The sequence below is a fragment of the Bubalus bubalis genome, chromosome 12, assembly GCF_019923935.1.
Source record: "Bubalus bubalis isolate 160015118507 breed Murrah chromosome 12, NDDB_SH_1, whole genome shotgun sequence".
Classification (NCBI taxonomy): domain Eukaryota; kingdom Metazoa; phylum Chordata; class Mammalia; order Artiodactyla; family Bovidae; genus Bubalus; species Bubalus bubalis.
Window position 1 is genome coordinate 2,757,323 of NC_059168.1, and position 14,650 is coordinate 2,771,972.

Sequence of the window (14,650 nt, forward strand, 5' to 3'; positions counted from 1 at the left end):
CAAGGCTATGATCTTTCCAGTAGTCATGTATGGATATGAGAGCTGGACAATAAAGAAGGCTGAGCACTGAAGAATTGATGCTTTTGAACTGTGGTGTTGGAGAAGACTCTTGAGAGTCCCTTGGACTGCAAGGAGATCAAACCAGTCCATCTTGAAGGAAATCAATCCTGAATACTCTTTGGAAGGACTGATGCTGAAGCTAAAGCTCTAATACTTTGGCCACCTGATGAGAAGGGCTGATTTATTGGAAAAAAAAAAAACCCTGATGCTGGGAAAGACTGAGGCAGAAGAAGAAGAGGGCAACAGAAGATGAGATGGTTGGATGTTGTCACTGATTTAATAGACATGAATTTGGGCAAACTCCAGGAAATGGTGAGGAACGGGGAAGCCTGGTGTGCTACAGTCCGTGGGGTCGCAAAGAGTGTGCTCTCACTGCCGGGCCCTGGGTTTGATCCTTGGTTAGGGAACTAAGATCCTGCAAGCCGGCCCTGCTCCCCTCCATTGGCATTCTTGAGACTGGTGGGTGGGGCTGGGTATACAGAGATGGGGAAGGGTTCCTCACCAGACTGTACCTGCTCAGGGCAGGCATTTTAGTGAGCGCATTAGACCCTAGCCCCTGCCCTCAAAGGCGACTCTGTTCAGGCGTGTGAAGAAATGGGCGGACAAGCCAAGGGCTGAATAAACAGACTGCAATGATCACCAAGGACAGAAGAGACGGGCCAGGCATCACCAGGAAGGAGGACCAGCAGGAGCAAAAACAAAGGCGGAAGAACAGCAGGTTTCTGGGAAAGGCACCCATTGCTCGGAATCAAGTGGAGTGGTTTGATTCACAAGAGAAGAACTGCATGGATGGAGTAGGGTGAGCTGACAAAGCCCTTGGATGGTGGGGTTTGAATGTGATGTGACAGGCGCTCAGGTTCACTTTTTCCTAAGAAAGAATAGGAGGAAGACGATCACAGAGTTGTCCAGGAGGACTTGAAGGAGGAAGAGATGGAAGTGGGCTGCTAGGTCAGAAGCCGATGAGTCACCCACCTGGGATGAGGACTGAGCTTAAGGAGGGACCCTTGAAGGGTCCTCAGGAGAACTGAACCCAGGGTGGGGCAGGGCAGACAGCAGGCCCAGAAGCTGCCGAGGAGGCCAGCTGGCTGGGCTTAGCAACAGCTGCCTGCAGAATCCACGCCTCTCCTCCCAGCTCAATAACATCACTTGAAGCCCTGCTCATACACTTACAAAGAAGCCAGAATTCCTGGGAGTTGGAATTCAAAGTTGGTCTCAGCCCTGGCCCCCTGTGCCTTCAGATGCTCAGAGGTACCCGCTCTGAAGAGGCCTGCAGCCACTCAGGTGGCTGTGACGTGTGGCTGGGGCATGGGCCTCCCCTTAGGGTCAGCTGCCCAGAGGCCACCTCTTTGAAGTTTATTTCAAAAGATGTCAGATGTTCCTCGTTTTGGAGGAAGTGAGGAGGAACCCACAACAGACTAGCCAGGGAAGGGATTCAGGAGTCCAGAATAGCCACAGCCCATTCTTCAAAACCAGCCAGTTCTTCCCAACCCTCCTCCTCTTGGCCTGACCAAGGTCCCCAAGCCTGTGGGCACGGCTCTCCCTATGGTGCAGGGCAAGGGCCAGAAAGTGCAGGGAGAGGTAGAGAGGGGAGGGAGAGGGAGGGCTTCCCCCTCCACCTGCCCTTCTAGGTGACACGGGGCTAGATGCCTGTGCCCCAGCCAAGCCTGAGAGACTCCACGTCCCCTTGCTGGTGCTGCCTGCCTGCGGGACAGTGTACGGTGCAGAGGCGGCTTGGAGAGCCCGAGGGCAGCAGCACCCTCCCTTCCTCTCTCCAAACTCCCCAACCACACCCCAGTCACTTAAGGCCGCTCTTGGCAGGGTCACCCGACACAGGGACAGGCCGGCGCAGGAGCAAAAGCGGTATAACTTGTCTGTCAACTCCATGAACACCTGGGCACACCATGAAGATATACATACAGGGGATGCACAGGACACACACACACACCCGCGCACGCATACACAAGACATATGTGCACACGCATGTGTGGCAGGCCCGTGCCCTTTGCAGAAGATGTGCAGAGATACGCAGAGGTGCAGAAATCCCAGCAGTGAGTTCAAAGGAATCCATGCAGTCGGGTGGGGTTCACCCCAGAGCTTTACCCGACCTCAGAGCATACCCCGCCCCTTCACCTCTCCATGAACGCACTTCTCCTATAAACAAGCCGTCCCGAAGCCTTGTGAGCACAGACGCGGGCCGAAGGCCCCGTGCCCAGCGAGGACGCTGATGGGGGCTCCTGCAACTGCCAGGCTCAGTTTGGGTGGGGTGGCTTCTTGCAGCTGGGCCCTGGGGGACAGGGAGCACCACAGAGGCAGAACCTCCAGTGGGTCCTAGGCTGTCTGTCCCGTGAGGACACTGTCAGACCATGAGGAGGATGCAGCCTGGAGGCAGAGGAGGAGACGGGACTGGCTCCACACAGCCCCGGCCCTGGGACACCTGGCTCCATGCCCTTTGGTTTTCTTTCTACACAATGAGAGATAGTTAACTTCCTCGAAGTCTCTGAGTTTAACCAAACCAAGGGGTAAACCTCCACCCTACCATAAAGACCCTGGTTCTACATGTGGTGTGTGCTAAGTCACCTCACTTGTGTCCAACTGTACAACCCTGTGGACTGCAGCCCGCCAGGCTCCTCTGTCCATGGGATTCTCAGGCAAGAATCCTGGAGTGGGCTGTCATGCCCTCCTCCAGGGGATCTTCTCTACTTAGGGATCGAACCTGCGTCTCTTACACCTCATGCACTGGCAGGCAGGTTCTTTACCACTAGCGCCACCTGGGAAGCCCTCTTGGTTCTATAGACTTTCCAAATCCCTAGGGGGAAAACAGAACCCCAGATTCCTTCATGGTAGCATCGGTGAAGAAGATAGCCCTGGGGAGAAGCCAGAAAGGGCAGGGGAGTGCCATCAATAGGAATATCACATGTAGTGGAGTTTAACATGACCAAAGCATCAGTCATCTGGATAAAAGTGAGTAAGTCAGTCTGGCCAAATATGGTTTACACATGTCAGCTACAAGAAAACAGAAAGCCCCCAGGAAACCCTTGGTTCCGAGCTGCATGGCTGAGCTGGTTGCTCTGAGTCCAGTTACATGAAGTCTGTCTGCACAGGAGCCGAAAGGACAGCCTCACACACATGGAGGCCGCTTGTTGACCTGGTGCCCATGGACCAGAGGGAAGCACCTGGAGGCCAACTCCCAGAGCACACACGTGCACTGAGACACCCGCTCCCACCTGCAGACTCGCAGGGCCCCGGCCCATGCAGGTCCCCAGATCATCACTTTGACTGCAGTGATCCTTCTCTGGGAGACCCTGCCTTCTCAAACCAGGCAAGCCCAGCCCCGCCCCCCCCAAAAGCACCCAGGGGCTGAGCAGCTTCTTTATCCAAAAGCACTTTAAATATCGTATGACATCACTTATATGTGGAATCTACAGAGATGATACAAATGAACTCACAAAACAGAATCAGACTCACAGACTTGGCGACCTTATGGTTGCCGGTGGGGAAGGATGGGGGAAGGGATACTTAGGGATGGACACGTACACACTGCTATATTTAAAACGGATAACCAACAAGGACCTACTGTGCAGCACAGGGCACTCTGCTCAGTGTTATGTGGCGGCCTGGATGGGAGGGGAGTTTGGGGGAGAACGGAAAGATGTGTGTGTATGGGTGAGCCGCTCTGCTGTGCATCTGAAATGATCACAACACTGCTGATCATGCTAAGTCGCTCAGTCGTGTCCAATTCTTTGTGACTCTATGGACAGTAGCCCACCTGGCTCCTGTGTCCATGGGATTCTCCAGGCAAAAATACTGGAGTGGGTTGCCATTTTTTATTCTATAGGCTACCGGGGCTAGGGATCAAACTCATGTCTCCTGTGTCTCCTGCATTGGTAGGTGGGTTCTTACCCACTGAACCACCTGGGAAGTCCTAGGCAGGACTCTTACTAGCTTGTAATTACAAACATTGGCTGTGATTGGCTTTCTCGTCAGCTGGTGACACTTCTGAAGTGAAGGGCTCCCACAGAAGCAGCCCAGGCCATCAGCCCTTGTAGCCTTAAGGAAACGGGGACATCAGAAGACAAGGGGGCCTGCGGGTAAAGGCTGGTCTGAGGGCGGAGGGCATGCAGAGGGAGGGCGCTTTCCAGTGGAGGGGTGCGAGGCCCAGAGCGGGTGGAAGAAGAGAGTTTAGACAGGGAGACTTACAACTGCATTCATTCACTTCTTCACTCATTCCATCATCTAGTGCCAAACACGGCAGGCGATGCTGGGACAGCAGCTGTGCCCACAGTCTAGCCGGGGAGACAGACAAGTCAGGGGACAACTGCAAAGCCAGGGAATCCGAGAGGAGAGAGAGTCATGCCATGGGCATCTGAGCACCCAGCCTCTCGGGAAGGAGCTTCCCAGGGGAAGCAGGAGCTGGGCCAAAGCCCCAGGCAGAGACAGGATGGGGGAGGTGGGATGGAGGCTGGCACAAGTGTTTATCCGGAGCTGGAGAAGGGCTGTGACCCAGCAGCCTTGGGCAGGAAATCTCCTCGACAGAAGGGAGTGGGAGCCCAGGGGATGGGGCCCAGTGCTGGGAAGGGCCTGTCCCCCTTTTCTCCAGGCTGGGTTGCCTTGGGCCAGCCTCACTCTGGCCTTAGTTTCCCCTGTGCACCCCAGGGAGAAAGAAGGCAGACACTTTGAGCTCTGCGGATAAAAGCTCAGCGAGCCCCGACCACCACTCCCTGTAAAACAGGGCGGATGACGCCACTGCTTCTTTTGGCTGGTGAGCAGCCTGATCACCTTTGAAGATGAAACACGCTGGGGCCTAATGAGGAGTCAGTCAGCTGAGTGGGGAGTGGGGCTGGGTGGCGGGAGTCCAGTCACCTGCCCCACCTAGCCCCTCCCAGTCAGAACAGTCCCCAGCCCAGGGAAACAGGATGCTTCACATTGCTGTGCAGACCCCCATGTCCCCCCACCAGCCCTGCCCCTCCTCTGGTGTAGGCTCCCCACCTCTTGGGCCAGGATCAATCCCATGGGCTCGTGCTGCAACAGAGGCATGCAAGAGCTGCCTTGGACTCCCTAGACCAGCATACCCTACGTGTGTGGGGCGCCTGGTCGAGACATACCTGCCCCTTTCAATGTGGCAGCCGACCAAGGGGACACTTCACAGCATCCTTCACATGCGTGAGTTTGTTAGATGCTCAGTCGTGTCCAACATTCTGCGACCCCATGGACTGTAGCCCACCAGGCTCTACTGTCCATGGGATTCTCCAGGCAAGAATACTGGAGTGGGTAGCTGTTCCCTTCTCCAGAGGATCTTCCTGACCCAGGGGTCGAACCCAGGTCTCTTGCATTGCAGGCAGATTATTTACCGTCTGAGCCACCAGGATTACATGCATGAAAATAATCCTCAAGTATAAAAGGATACCCTGAGCCTGCTACTCCCCTCTGTTCCCAGGCTTTTGAAGGGATATCTCCTACCAGATGGGCTCTGGAATGCAATGAGCCAAACGGCACCCTCTGGCCAGGCAATGACACCACCTCTGCGAGGCAGATGAGGCCCAGGGGTGGCCCCAAGGTGCCTTGGCCAGACCAGACACAAGCCTCCACTCTCCTTTCTCAACCTTCCCTTCTTCCTGTCACTTTTCCCATCTCTAGCCCAGGCCTGGGGCCTGCCCACTTGTGTTCTGCTCAGACGTACCATCCCCAAGGGCTGACCCCACCTGTGTTCTCGAGCCCCGCACCCCTCATCCCTGAACAGCCAGACTCAGTCTCTGTAACAGGCTCCAGATTCAGGGGAAAGGGACAAGAAAGAAGACAGGCTCTCCTGGGAGGCAGCAGCTTCATAAGTGTGCTCATGTCAGGCTCAGCTGAGAACCTTCTCTCCATGTTCCAAGAGAGGAACGTACACCTGGGGGTGATCACATCTTCTTAATAGTTCCTTTGTGTTCATTAAGTAATTAATTCCTTATCTGATTTTCAGAATGATGCCCAAAGGCTGGCCTCCTGATCATTAACAACCAACCTCCAGGAGAGCTTTAGGAATTAACCACCTTCCGAAATTAGGAAGATGCCTATCTGCATCCTTCATCCCCCATTCCCCAGGGATGGAGGGATGGGGGTGCTCATTGAGGGAGCCCAGCTTGGGAATCCCAGCCTGAAGGCCCTACACAGTCACCCCGGCTTGACACTCACCCCAGAGGCCACAGGCCTGACCATTCCAAGCCCCACGACCTGCAGGCTCTGGGGCTCCTTGTTGCTCCTGACTTCCTCCAAGCCTAATTTTCAGGCAAGCTGAGTGAGGTCTGGGAGGCCACTTCGGAAGAACTGGGAAAGCTTAGGACTCGGCCTTAGTGAGGACCACAGAAATAGGAACAGGGAGCTAGACTTGGCTCTGATCACCAGAAACAGGCAGCTTCGTGCGTGAGAATGTTCCCTGTGTTGCTTGTCTACAGCACTCCTTTCCACCCCACTCCCCTCACCAGCAATTCAGTTCCTGTGTCCTCTCCAACAAAGCCACGCCAGGCTGCAAAGGACGCAGCAAACCCCACAAGCCTGCGTGCCTGTGCCCACAGCATGCCACCTCTGTGAGGGGCGCCAGGGACAGGCTCTGTGGAGGTGGGCAGGAGCAGCTGGTCGGGCGTGGTCCTGTGCAGCAGGAGTTTTGGGAATGGCAGCCTTAAGCCCCCGAGGCTGTGCCGTGTGGACAGCCCTGCCATCCCTGGGGTGGCGCCCTGGTGGAGGCGGGCAGGGGCTGGGTGCTCACCTTGTGGTCGAGCTGGGCACTGGCTTTTGGCTGTTGCTCCTGGCCAGGCAGCATGGTCTCAGGGCCCAGGTACCACCTCAGGGATGATGGCCTCATGAGGCTCAGGAGCTGGCAGAGCGAGGACAGCTGGGGAGGAGAGAGGGGGCGTCACTCACGAGTTCTTGGGGTGCTTCGGGGATGCATGGCGGGGATACTCCGGCTGGCAGGAATATGGGCTCTGGAGCCAGACCGTTGGCTCCTCTCCCTTGGGAGCTGTGTGGCCTCTTGGAGCCTGTCCCCAGCTGTGGAGTGGAGACAAGCTCCCCCATTCTTCCCGGGGGAGGAGGCTCACGTGCTCCTAGGGCCTGGCCCAGGGCAAGCATCCTTGAGACCAACCTCTGGGATCTAATGTCTGATGATCCGAGGTGGCGCTGATGTAACAATAGAAATAAAGTGCATAATAAATGTAATGCGTTCAAGTCATCCCCAATCCCCGCCCCTTCAATTCAACCAGTCCATGGAAAAACTTTCTTTCACAAAACTGGTTCCTGGTGCCAAAAAGGTTGGGGGCTGCTGCTTCAGACAAGTGAAGGAGGACGCGCAAGCGCTTTAATCCACAGCCCGGGACTGAGCAGACACTCGGTTTAGAAGAAACAAGACCAGAACGAGGGTCTCCGCCCCTGCCGGACAAGACCTTCCCAACTCTGAGCTGCTGCTGCTCAAGCCCACTGGTTACTATGGGGGTTGTCAATCCTATAGGAAATCAACTCAGTATTCATTGGAAGGACTAGTGCTGAAACATCAATACTTTGGCCTCCTGATGCAAAGAGCTGGCTGACTGGAAAAGACCCTGATGCTGGGAAAGATCGAAAGCAAGAGAAGAGGACGACGCAGGATGAGGTGGTTGGATGGCATCACCGACTTGATGGACATGAGTTTGAGTGAGCTCTGGGAGTTGGTGAGGGACAGGGAGGCCTGGCGTGCTGCAGTCCACGGGGTCGCTAAGAGTCAGACGTGACTTAGAACCCGAACAACAACAACACAGGGCTTTCAATGCTCTTGAAAGAAAAGAGGCTGAGAACTGCCCCCAGCCCATGTCTGAATGTGAATGGTGACTGCACTCATCACATCCTCCCCAACCCCTCCAACCTTTTTCCTTCCAGAGAATTTAGAAGCAAATCTAAACCTCAGATCGTTTTACCCACAAAGATCTTCTAACAGAAAAGGATAAGGACTTTTTTCCCCTTGTAAAGTAATCACATTATTCTCTTGCCCAACACAACTAACAAGCATTCCTTACACGACCCCACACCTGTGCTCGGGTTTCTCTGATCGTCTCAACAATGTCTGCACGCAGTTGTTTTGTTGGAATGGGATTCCCCAGGAGGTCCATACGGTGCCCTTTGGTTATTATGACACTGGGCCTGCTAGCCGCCCTGCCCTGCACCTAAACCGCCCACCTTCTGTGAACGTGGGCACACGCAGCTTCGTAAGTCAGGGGTCTGCAGCAGGCCACCGTTCCTGCCCAGCCCTTGCACCTGGTCTCGGCAGTCTCAACTGGGCCCCAGCAAGGACAACCAGCTGCCCCAGGGCTGACTGAAGGCTGGGGCTCCAGAAGGCAGGCAAGTCTTGGGCCCCTCTGAGGCTGCCTATAGCCCTGGGGAGGGAGGACCCAGAACGAAGGTGTGGGGCCAGGGAGGTTCACAAAGGCGCCATCTCTTCAGATGTAGCAGGTGTGGGCTGGCCCAAAGGGCGAGGGCTAAGCCCTGGGCCAGCTCCCGCCTGATCACAGCCCAGTCCGGCACACCTGGCTTCCTCCCCAGCTCAGCCGCAGACACCTGCTCAGCACCTCGGCCAGTCATGGGCTGAGACAGCCCACAGGAGCAGCTGGGCTGGGTGAGGGCTAGGAGTCAGGCCCGGGGCCCTTGGCTGCTGGAAGGCGGCCAGGACTTCTTGGCTGAGTGTCTGATCCCTGCAGAAAGGGAGAGCGGGCAGCAGGGAGACAGAGCGGGGAGGTTTTTGGCGAAGACAGGCACCATCTGGATTCTCACCAAAACCAGGGCTGTGCTGCCTTGCTCAGGCCTTCCAAGTCTGCGGATAGTTTCCACAACAGTCCTGCCTGCTCCGGGCTCACAGCTGTGCACGCACAGGGCGAGCTTAGCAGCCCACAGCCCCAGAAGCAGCCCTCCGGCCGGCAGCTCCACCCCGGCCAGGACCCTGGGCAGGGGCGGGGGCAGGCAGGGGCCCACAGGGCAGCGGGCTGGCTGCTCCCACGTTTTTCCTCTCACTCCAGGAAAACAGCTTCGCTCTGCTCAGCATGGCAAGCTGCTGCCTTCTGATTGCTTATTCTCTTTTGTTCCCAGCTCTGGCAGCCCCAGCCGTTCCCTCTCCAGCAGACACACCCTTCTCTGGGATGAGGACTTATTTGGGCTGCGTGGGTCCCCGGCAGGGCCAGGCTCTGACCAGCACGTATCCCCGCTCCACCCCTACTGCTGAGAGCTGTCTCTGCAAACAGTCAGCCCTTCAGGACAGACATCCCCGGGCAAGAAGCAAACTATCACCCAAAAAGGCAGGCCTCCGCTGGCCTCAGCGGTTCGTCTGGCTAGAGGCAGCAGACCGTTCCCAGCCAGGCAACTGTCCACACAGCGGTCATTCCTGTGCTCAGACCCCAGCAGCTACTTTTGTTAGCTCAGTGGAGAAGGCCAGGACCTGAACATATTATTGACCAGAGACGTATTCATATGTCTGTTGATACCCGACCTTTATGAGCTGCAAAAGTTTCAATATTCACTTATCAGAAACTAAGGCCACAGGAACTAGTTTCTGCAAAAATCCTCTAGTCAGTAATGAAAGTGTCTGCAAGGCCCAAAGTGTCCCTACTGTTCCCGGAGCCTGTGCCCTGCGTGGACCTTCTGACTTGACACTGCATGGCTGCCCCAACCTTCTTCCAGCCTTCTGCCGCCTCCCCCTCCCGTCTATCCTGCGGGCCCACAGAACCTGCACTTGCTAATCCCCTTCCGGGCATGACTTTTGTTTTCCAAGCAGTTAGCACCTTCTGACACTGGACAGGAGGCAGTGCTCAAGATCATCCCCAAGAAAAGAAATGCAAAAAGGCAAAATGGTTGTCTGAGGAGGCCTTACAAATAGCTGTGAAAAGAAGAGAAGCAAAAGGCAAAGGAGAAAAGGAAAGATATACCCATTTGAATGCCGAGTTCCAAAGAACAGCAAGGAGAAAGCCTTCCTCAGTCATCAATGCAAACAAATACAGAGAAACAATCGAATGGGAAAGACTAGAGATCTCTTCAAGAAAATTAGAGATACTGAGGGAATATTTCATGCAAAGATGGGCACAATAAAGGACAGAAATGGTATGGACCTAACAGAAGCAGGAGATATTAAGAACAGGTGGCAAGAATACACAGAAGAACTATACAAAAAAGATCTTCGTGACTCAGATAATCACGATGGTGTGATCACTCACCTAGAGCCTGACATCCTGGAGTGTGAAGTCAAGTGGGCCTTAGGAAGCATCACTACAAAGCTAGTGGAGGTGATGGAATTCCAGTTGAGCTCTTTCAAATCCTAAAAGATGATGCTTTGAAAGCGCTGCACTCAATATGCCAGCAAGTTTGGACAACTCAGCAGTGGCCACAGGACTGGAAAAGGTCCGTTTTCATTCCAATCCCAAAGAAAGGCAATGCCAAAGAATGCTCAAACTACCGCACAGTTGCACTCATCTCACATGCTAGCAATGTGATGCTCAAAATTCTCCAAGCCAGGCTTCAGCAGTATGTGAACCATGAACTTCCAGATGTTCAAGCTAGATTTAGAAAAGGCAGAGGAATCAGAGATCAAATTGCCAACATCCACTGGATCACTGAAAAAGTGAGAGAGTTCCAGAAAAACATCTATTTCTGCTTTATTGACTATGCCAAAGCCTTTGACTGTGTGGATCACAATAAAGTGTGGAAAATTCTGAAAGAGATGGGAATACCAGACTACCTGACCTGCCTCCTGAGAAACCTGTATGCGGGTCAAGAAGCAACAGTTAGAACTGGACATGGAACAACAGACTGGCTCCAAATAGGAAAAGGAGTACGTCAAGGCTTTATATTGTCACCCTGCTTATTTAACTTATATGCAGAGTACATCATGAGAAATGCTGGACTGGATGAAGCACAAGCTGGAATCAAGACTGCCGGGAGAAATATCAATAACCTCAGATATACAGATGATACCACCCTTATGGCAGAAAGTGAAGAAGAACTAAAGAGCCTCTTGATGAAAGTGAAAGAGGAGAGTGAAAAAGGTGGCTTAAAACTCAACATTCAGAAAACTAACATCATGGCAAATAGATGGGGAAACAATGGAAACAGTGAGAGACTTTATTTTGGGGGGCTCCAAAATCACTGCAGATGGTGATTGCAGCCAAGAAATTAAAAGATGCTTGCTCCTTGGAAGACAAGTTATGACCAACCTAGACAGCATATTAAAAAGCAGAGACATTACTTTGCCAACAAAGATCCATCTAGTCAAAGCTATGGTTTTTCCAGTAGTCATGTACAGATGTGAGAGTTGGACTATAAAGAAAGCTGAGCACTGAAGAATTGATGCTTTTGAACTCTGGTGTTGGAGAAGACTCTTGAGAGTCCCTTGGACAGCAAGGAGGTCCAAGCAGTCTATCCTAAAGGAAATCAGTCCTGAATATTCATCGGAAGGACTGATGCTGAGGCTGAAACTCCAATACTTTGAACCGCCTGATGCGAAAAACTGACTCATTTGAAAAGACCTTGAGCTGGGAAAGACTAAAGGCGGGAGCAGAAGGGGACAACAGAGGATGAGATGGTTGGATGTCATCACGGACTCAATTGACATGAGTTTGAGTAAGCTGTGGGAGTTGATAATGGACAGGAAAGCCTCGCGTGCTGCAGTCCATGGGGTCGCAGAGTCGGACACGACTGAGGGGCTGAAGTGAACTAGCACCTTCTGATATGTGATGCCATTTACTTGTTTGCTATGTTTATTATTATCTGCTCGTCCGTCCCTACTAGGATGTCAGCTCCACGAGGGCAGGGGTGATCCCTGCAGTGTTCCCAGAGCCTCGTATAGCAATGGCCCCTGGCACAGCTGTGCCCCCTTATCCAAAGTTTCACTCCCCATGGTTTCAGATACCCGTGGTCAACCAAGATCTGAAAATGTTAAATGGAAAATTTCAGAAATAAATAATTTGTGGGACTTCCCTAGGGGTCCAGTGGCTAAGACGGGGTTCTCAATACAAGGGGTGTGGGGTTCGATCCCAGGTCAGGGAACTAGATCCCATAAGCCACAAGTAAGAGTCCGCGTGCTGCAACTATGACCTGGCTCATCAGGCGCCCACAAGCAGCCTGCACTGTGCCTCCCGTGGAGAGCAGGGGCTACTGTATGTGCTTAATATGTGTTTGCTAAATGAGTGAACAAATGAATAGCAGGTCAGGTCTGCAGCTGGTCTTTCCACAATAGATCCAACTCTTTGTCCCCCTTGATTTCAGCCATTTGAAGCCTATATTTTCCAAACTCCAGACTGGAAGGCATGGCTTGAAAAAAGAGGCTTATGATGTTGCAAAAGGTGGCCTGGGATAAGAAAGAAACTCCCGATTTCTCTCCAAACCTGTTCTGCCTGTATCTTGCCTGTCTTAGTAAAGGGCTTCTCCATCCTGCCAGTTGCACAGGTTCTGGAGCCCTCCACGTCTCCTTTCTCTTACATTTTACTTCCCGCTGGCTGTACTTGGGAAATGCGCCAAGAACCTAACCTGCTCACCACCTCCGTCACCATCTCCCCAGGCTACATCGCCAACAGCTCTTACCAGGATTACTGCAACTGTCTTCTTCTACCCCACCCTAGGGGCGCTAGTGGTAAAGAACCCACCTGCCAATTCATGAGACAAAAGAGATGCAGGTTCGATCCCTGGGTCCGGAAGATCCCCTGTAGGAGAGCATGGCAACTCACTCCAGTATTCTTGCCTGGAGAATTCCATAGACAGAAGAGCCTGGGAGGCCACAGCCCATGTAGTGACACGGAGCTGGACATGACTGAAGGGACCCGGCATGCACACACCCCACCCCTAACAGTCTAGTCTCAATGCAGCAGCCAGTGTAACTGTAAAAGACTTTTATGAATCAAGTTATGTCTCTCCTGTTATGAACACCTTCCTGCAGCTCTCCACTTTGGCACGGAAGTCAAGCTCTCTCCTGAGTCCCCACTTACCCCTCTGGCCTCAACGCCTCTTACTCCACTCTCAGCCCTCTGCTCCAGCCACACTGGCCTTGCTTTTTCTCTAATCTAAGAGGCCTTTGTCTGCTCCAGTGCCTTTACACATGCTGTTCCCTCTGCCTGGAATGTCTTTCCCCCAGGAAACCTGTGTGACTTCTTCAGGTCTGTGCTCAGATGTCCCCTTCTCTGTTCATTACTATAAAGCAGCGTCTTCTCCCAACACTCCCTTCTCCTCCCTTCTCCTCTTTATCGGGCTTTATTTTTCTCCACAGCACTTAGCACCATCTGGAATGCCAAAGATTTGCTTCTCTCTTGGTGCCTGTGTCTGTCTCCCGGAGAGTTCTAGGAGGGAAGGACTGAGCTCTGTTCAGGGCTGTGTCTTCCACGCCCTGAGTTGTGTCTGGAGCACACTGGTGCCTGGAGTCCAAACCCTGCTGTTTCTGGGTTATTCTCAGGATTCGCAGGAACAACAAGAAAGAAGCAGTTTGATCCTAAGACTCTCCTGGAAGATGCAAGCCTTGGGGCTGGTGCATTCTGACCACCTACAGAAGTCCTGTCCCTCAGATTCAGTTCTCCAGCACCCGCTTCTGCTCCTGGGGCCTTAGGCTGCAGCCTCAGACAGAAACACAACCCATCCAGGCCCTGGGGGCTCCTCCTGCCCAGCAATGCCCCAAAAGCCCCTGCCTGGGCACTCACCCCAGACCCTCTCCTCTGGTGAGCCCGTTATCACCCCTTGAACTGCCCTTCACGGTGAATCAACTGCTAAGGTTTATCAAGCAAGTAAGACAGAGATTCAATCCCTGAGCTGGGAAGATCCCTCGGAGGAGGAAATGGCAACCCACTCCAGTATTCTTGCCTGGGAAATCCCATGGACAGAGGAGCCTGGAGGGGTACAGTCCATGGAGGTCACAAGAGAGTCAGACATGACTTAGTGACTAAACAACAACAGCAAAAATCAAGCCTGTATATATGGATGAAGGAAGTGGGAGGGCTGGCCCTTGTCCTCCTGTCTGCCGTCTGGGACCAAAGTTCAAGGCACCAGCTGGGTGCATCGGCATGAAGCAGCAGGTATGGTTCAGGCTGTCCCCACAATGGGAGCCGAGGAGGAAGGGGCTGGACGAGCAGAGGCGGCACGCTGCAGGGGTCCAGGGCACAGACTCTGCAGTCAGGGCACCTGGGTTTTGCATCCTAGCTTCACGGTTCTCCCACCTCGTGACCCTGAGAAATTTCCTAGTTGTACCTGCCTCTGTTTCCCTATCTGTAAATGTGGATGGCATCACTGACTCAATGGACATGAATTTGAGCAAAGTCCAGTAGATGGTGAAAGACAGGGAAGCCTGGTGTGCCTCAGTCCATGGGGCTGCAAACAGTGGGACGTGACTGAGCGACTGGACAACAGCAAAGCGGGGACAAGAGAACCAGACCTGACCACCTGGGGCTGCTGCGAGAGGCGAGTCCTGTACAGGGCACCGGAGCTCAGCTGTGCTCCGTGGCACGTTAGAGCCAACACTCTGGTTGGCATGTGATGGGTGGAAAGGAAGAAGTGCCCTGGGCACAAAGCCGCGAGCAGAGGGCAGCCAGGCTGGCCTGTGAGGAGGGTGGGGGCAGCCCTGGCAGCC

General features: G+C 53.7%; 1 protein-coding gene across 10 annotated transcripts in view; it reads right to left on the reverse strand.

The window, feature by feature from the left end:
* FAM178B (family with sequence similarity 178 member B) overlaps window positions 1–14,650 on the reverse strand; it is a 105,478-nt gene that overhangs the window by 12,245 nt on the left and 78,583 nt on the right. For 7 of the 10 annotated variants that reach the window (XM_025260654.2, XM_044925593.1, XM_025260652.2 and 4 more), the window contains one exon: window positions 6,803–6,928. The exons of 2 other annotated variants lie outside the window; for them this stretch is intronic. In XM_025260654.2, the coding sequence (XP_025116439.2) occupies window positions 6,803–6,928 (126 nt within the window). Of the gene's footprint in view, window positions 1–6,802; window positions 6,929–8,832; window positions 9,927–14,650 lie in introns of those variants that run through there. One more of the 10 variants, XM_025260659.2, reaches the window with a different exon arrangement.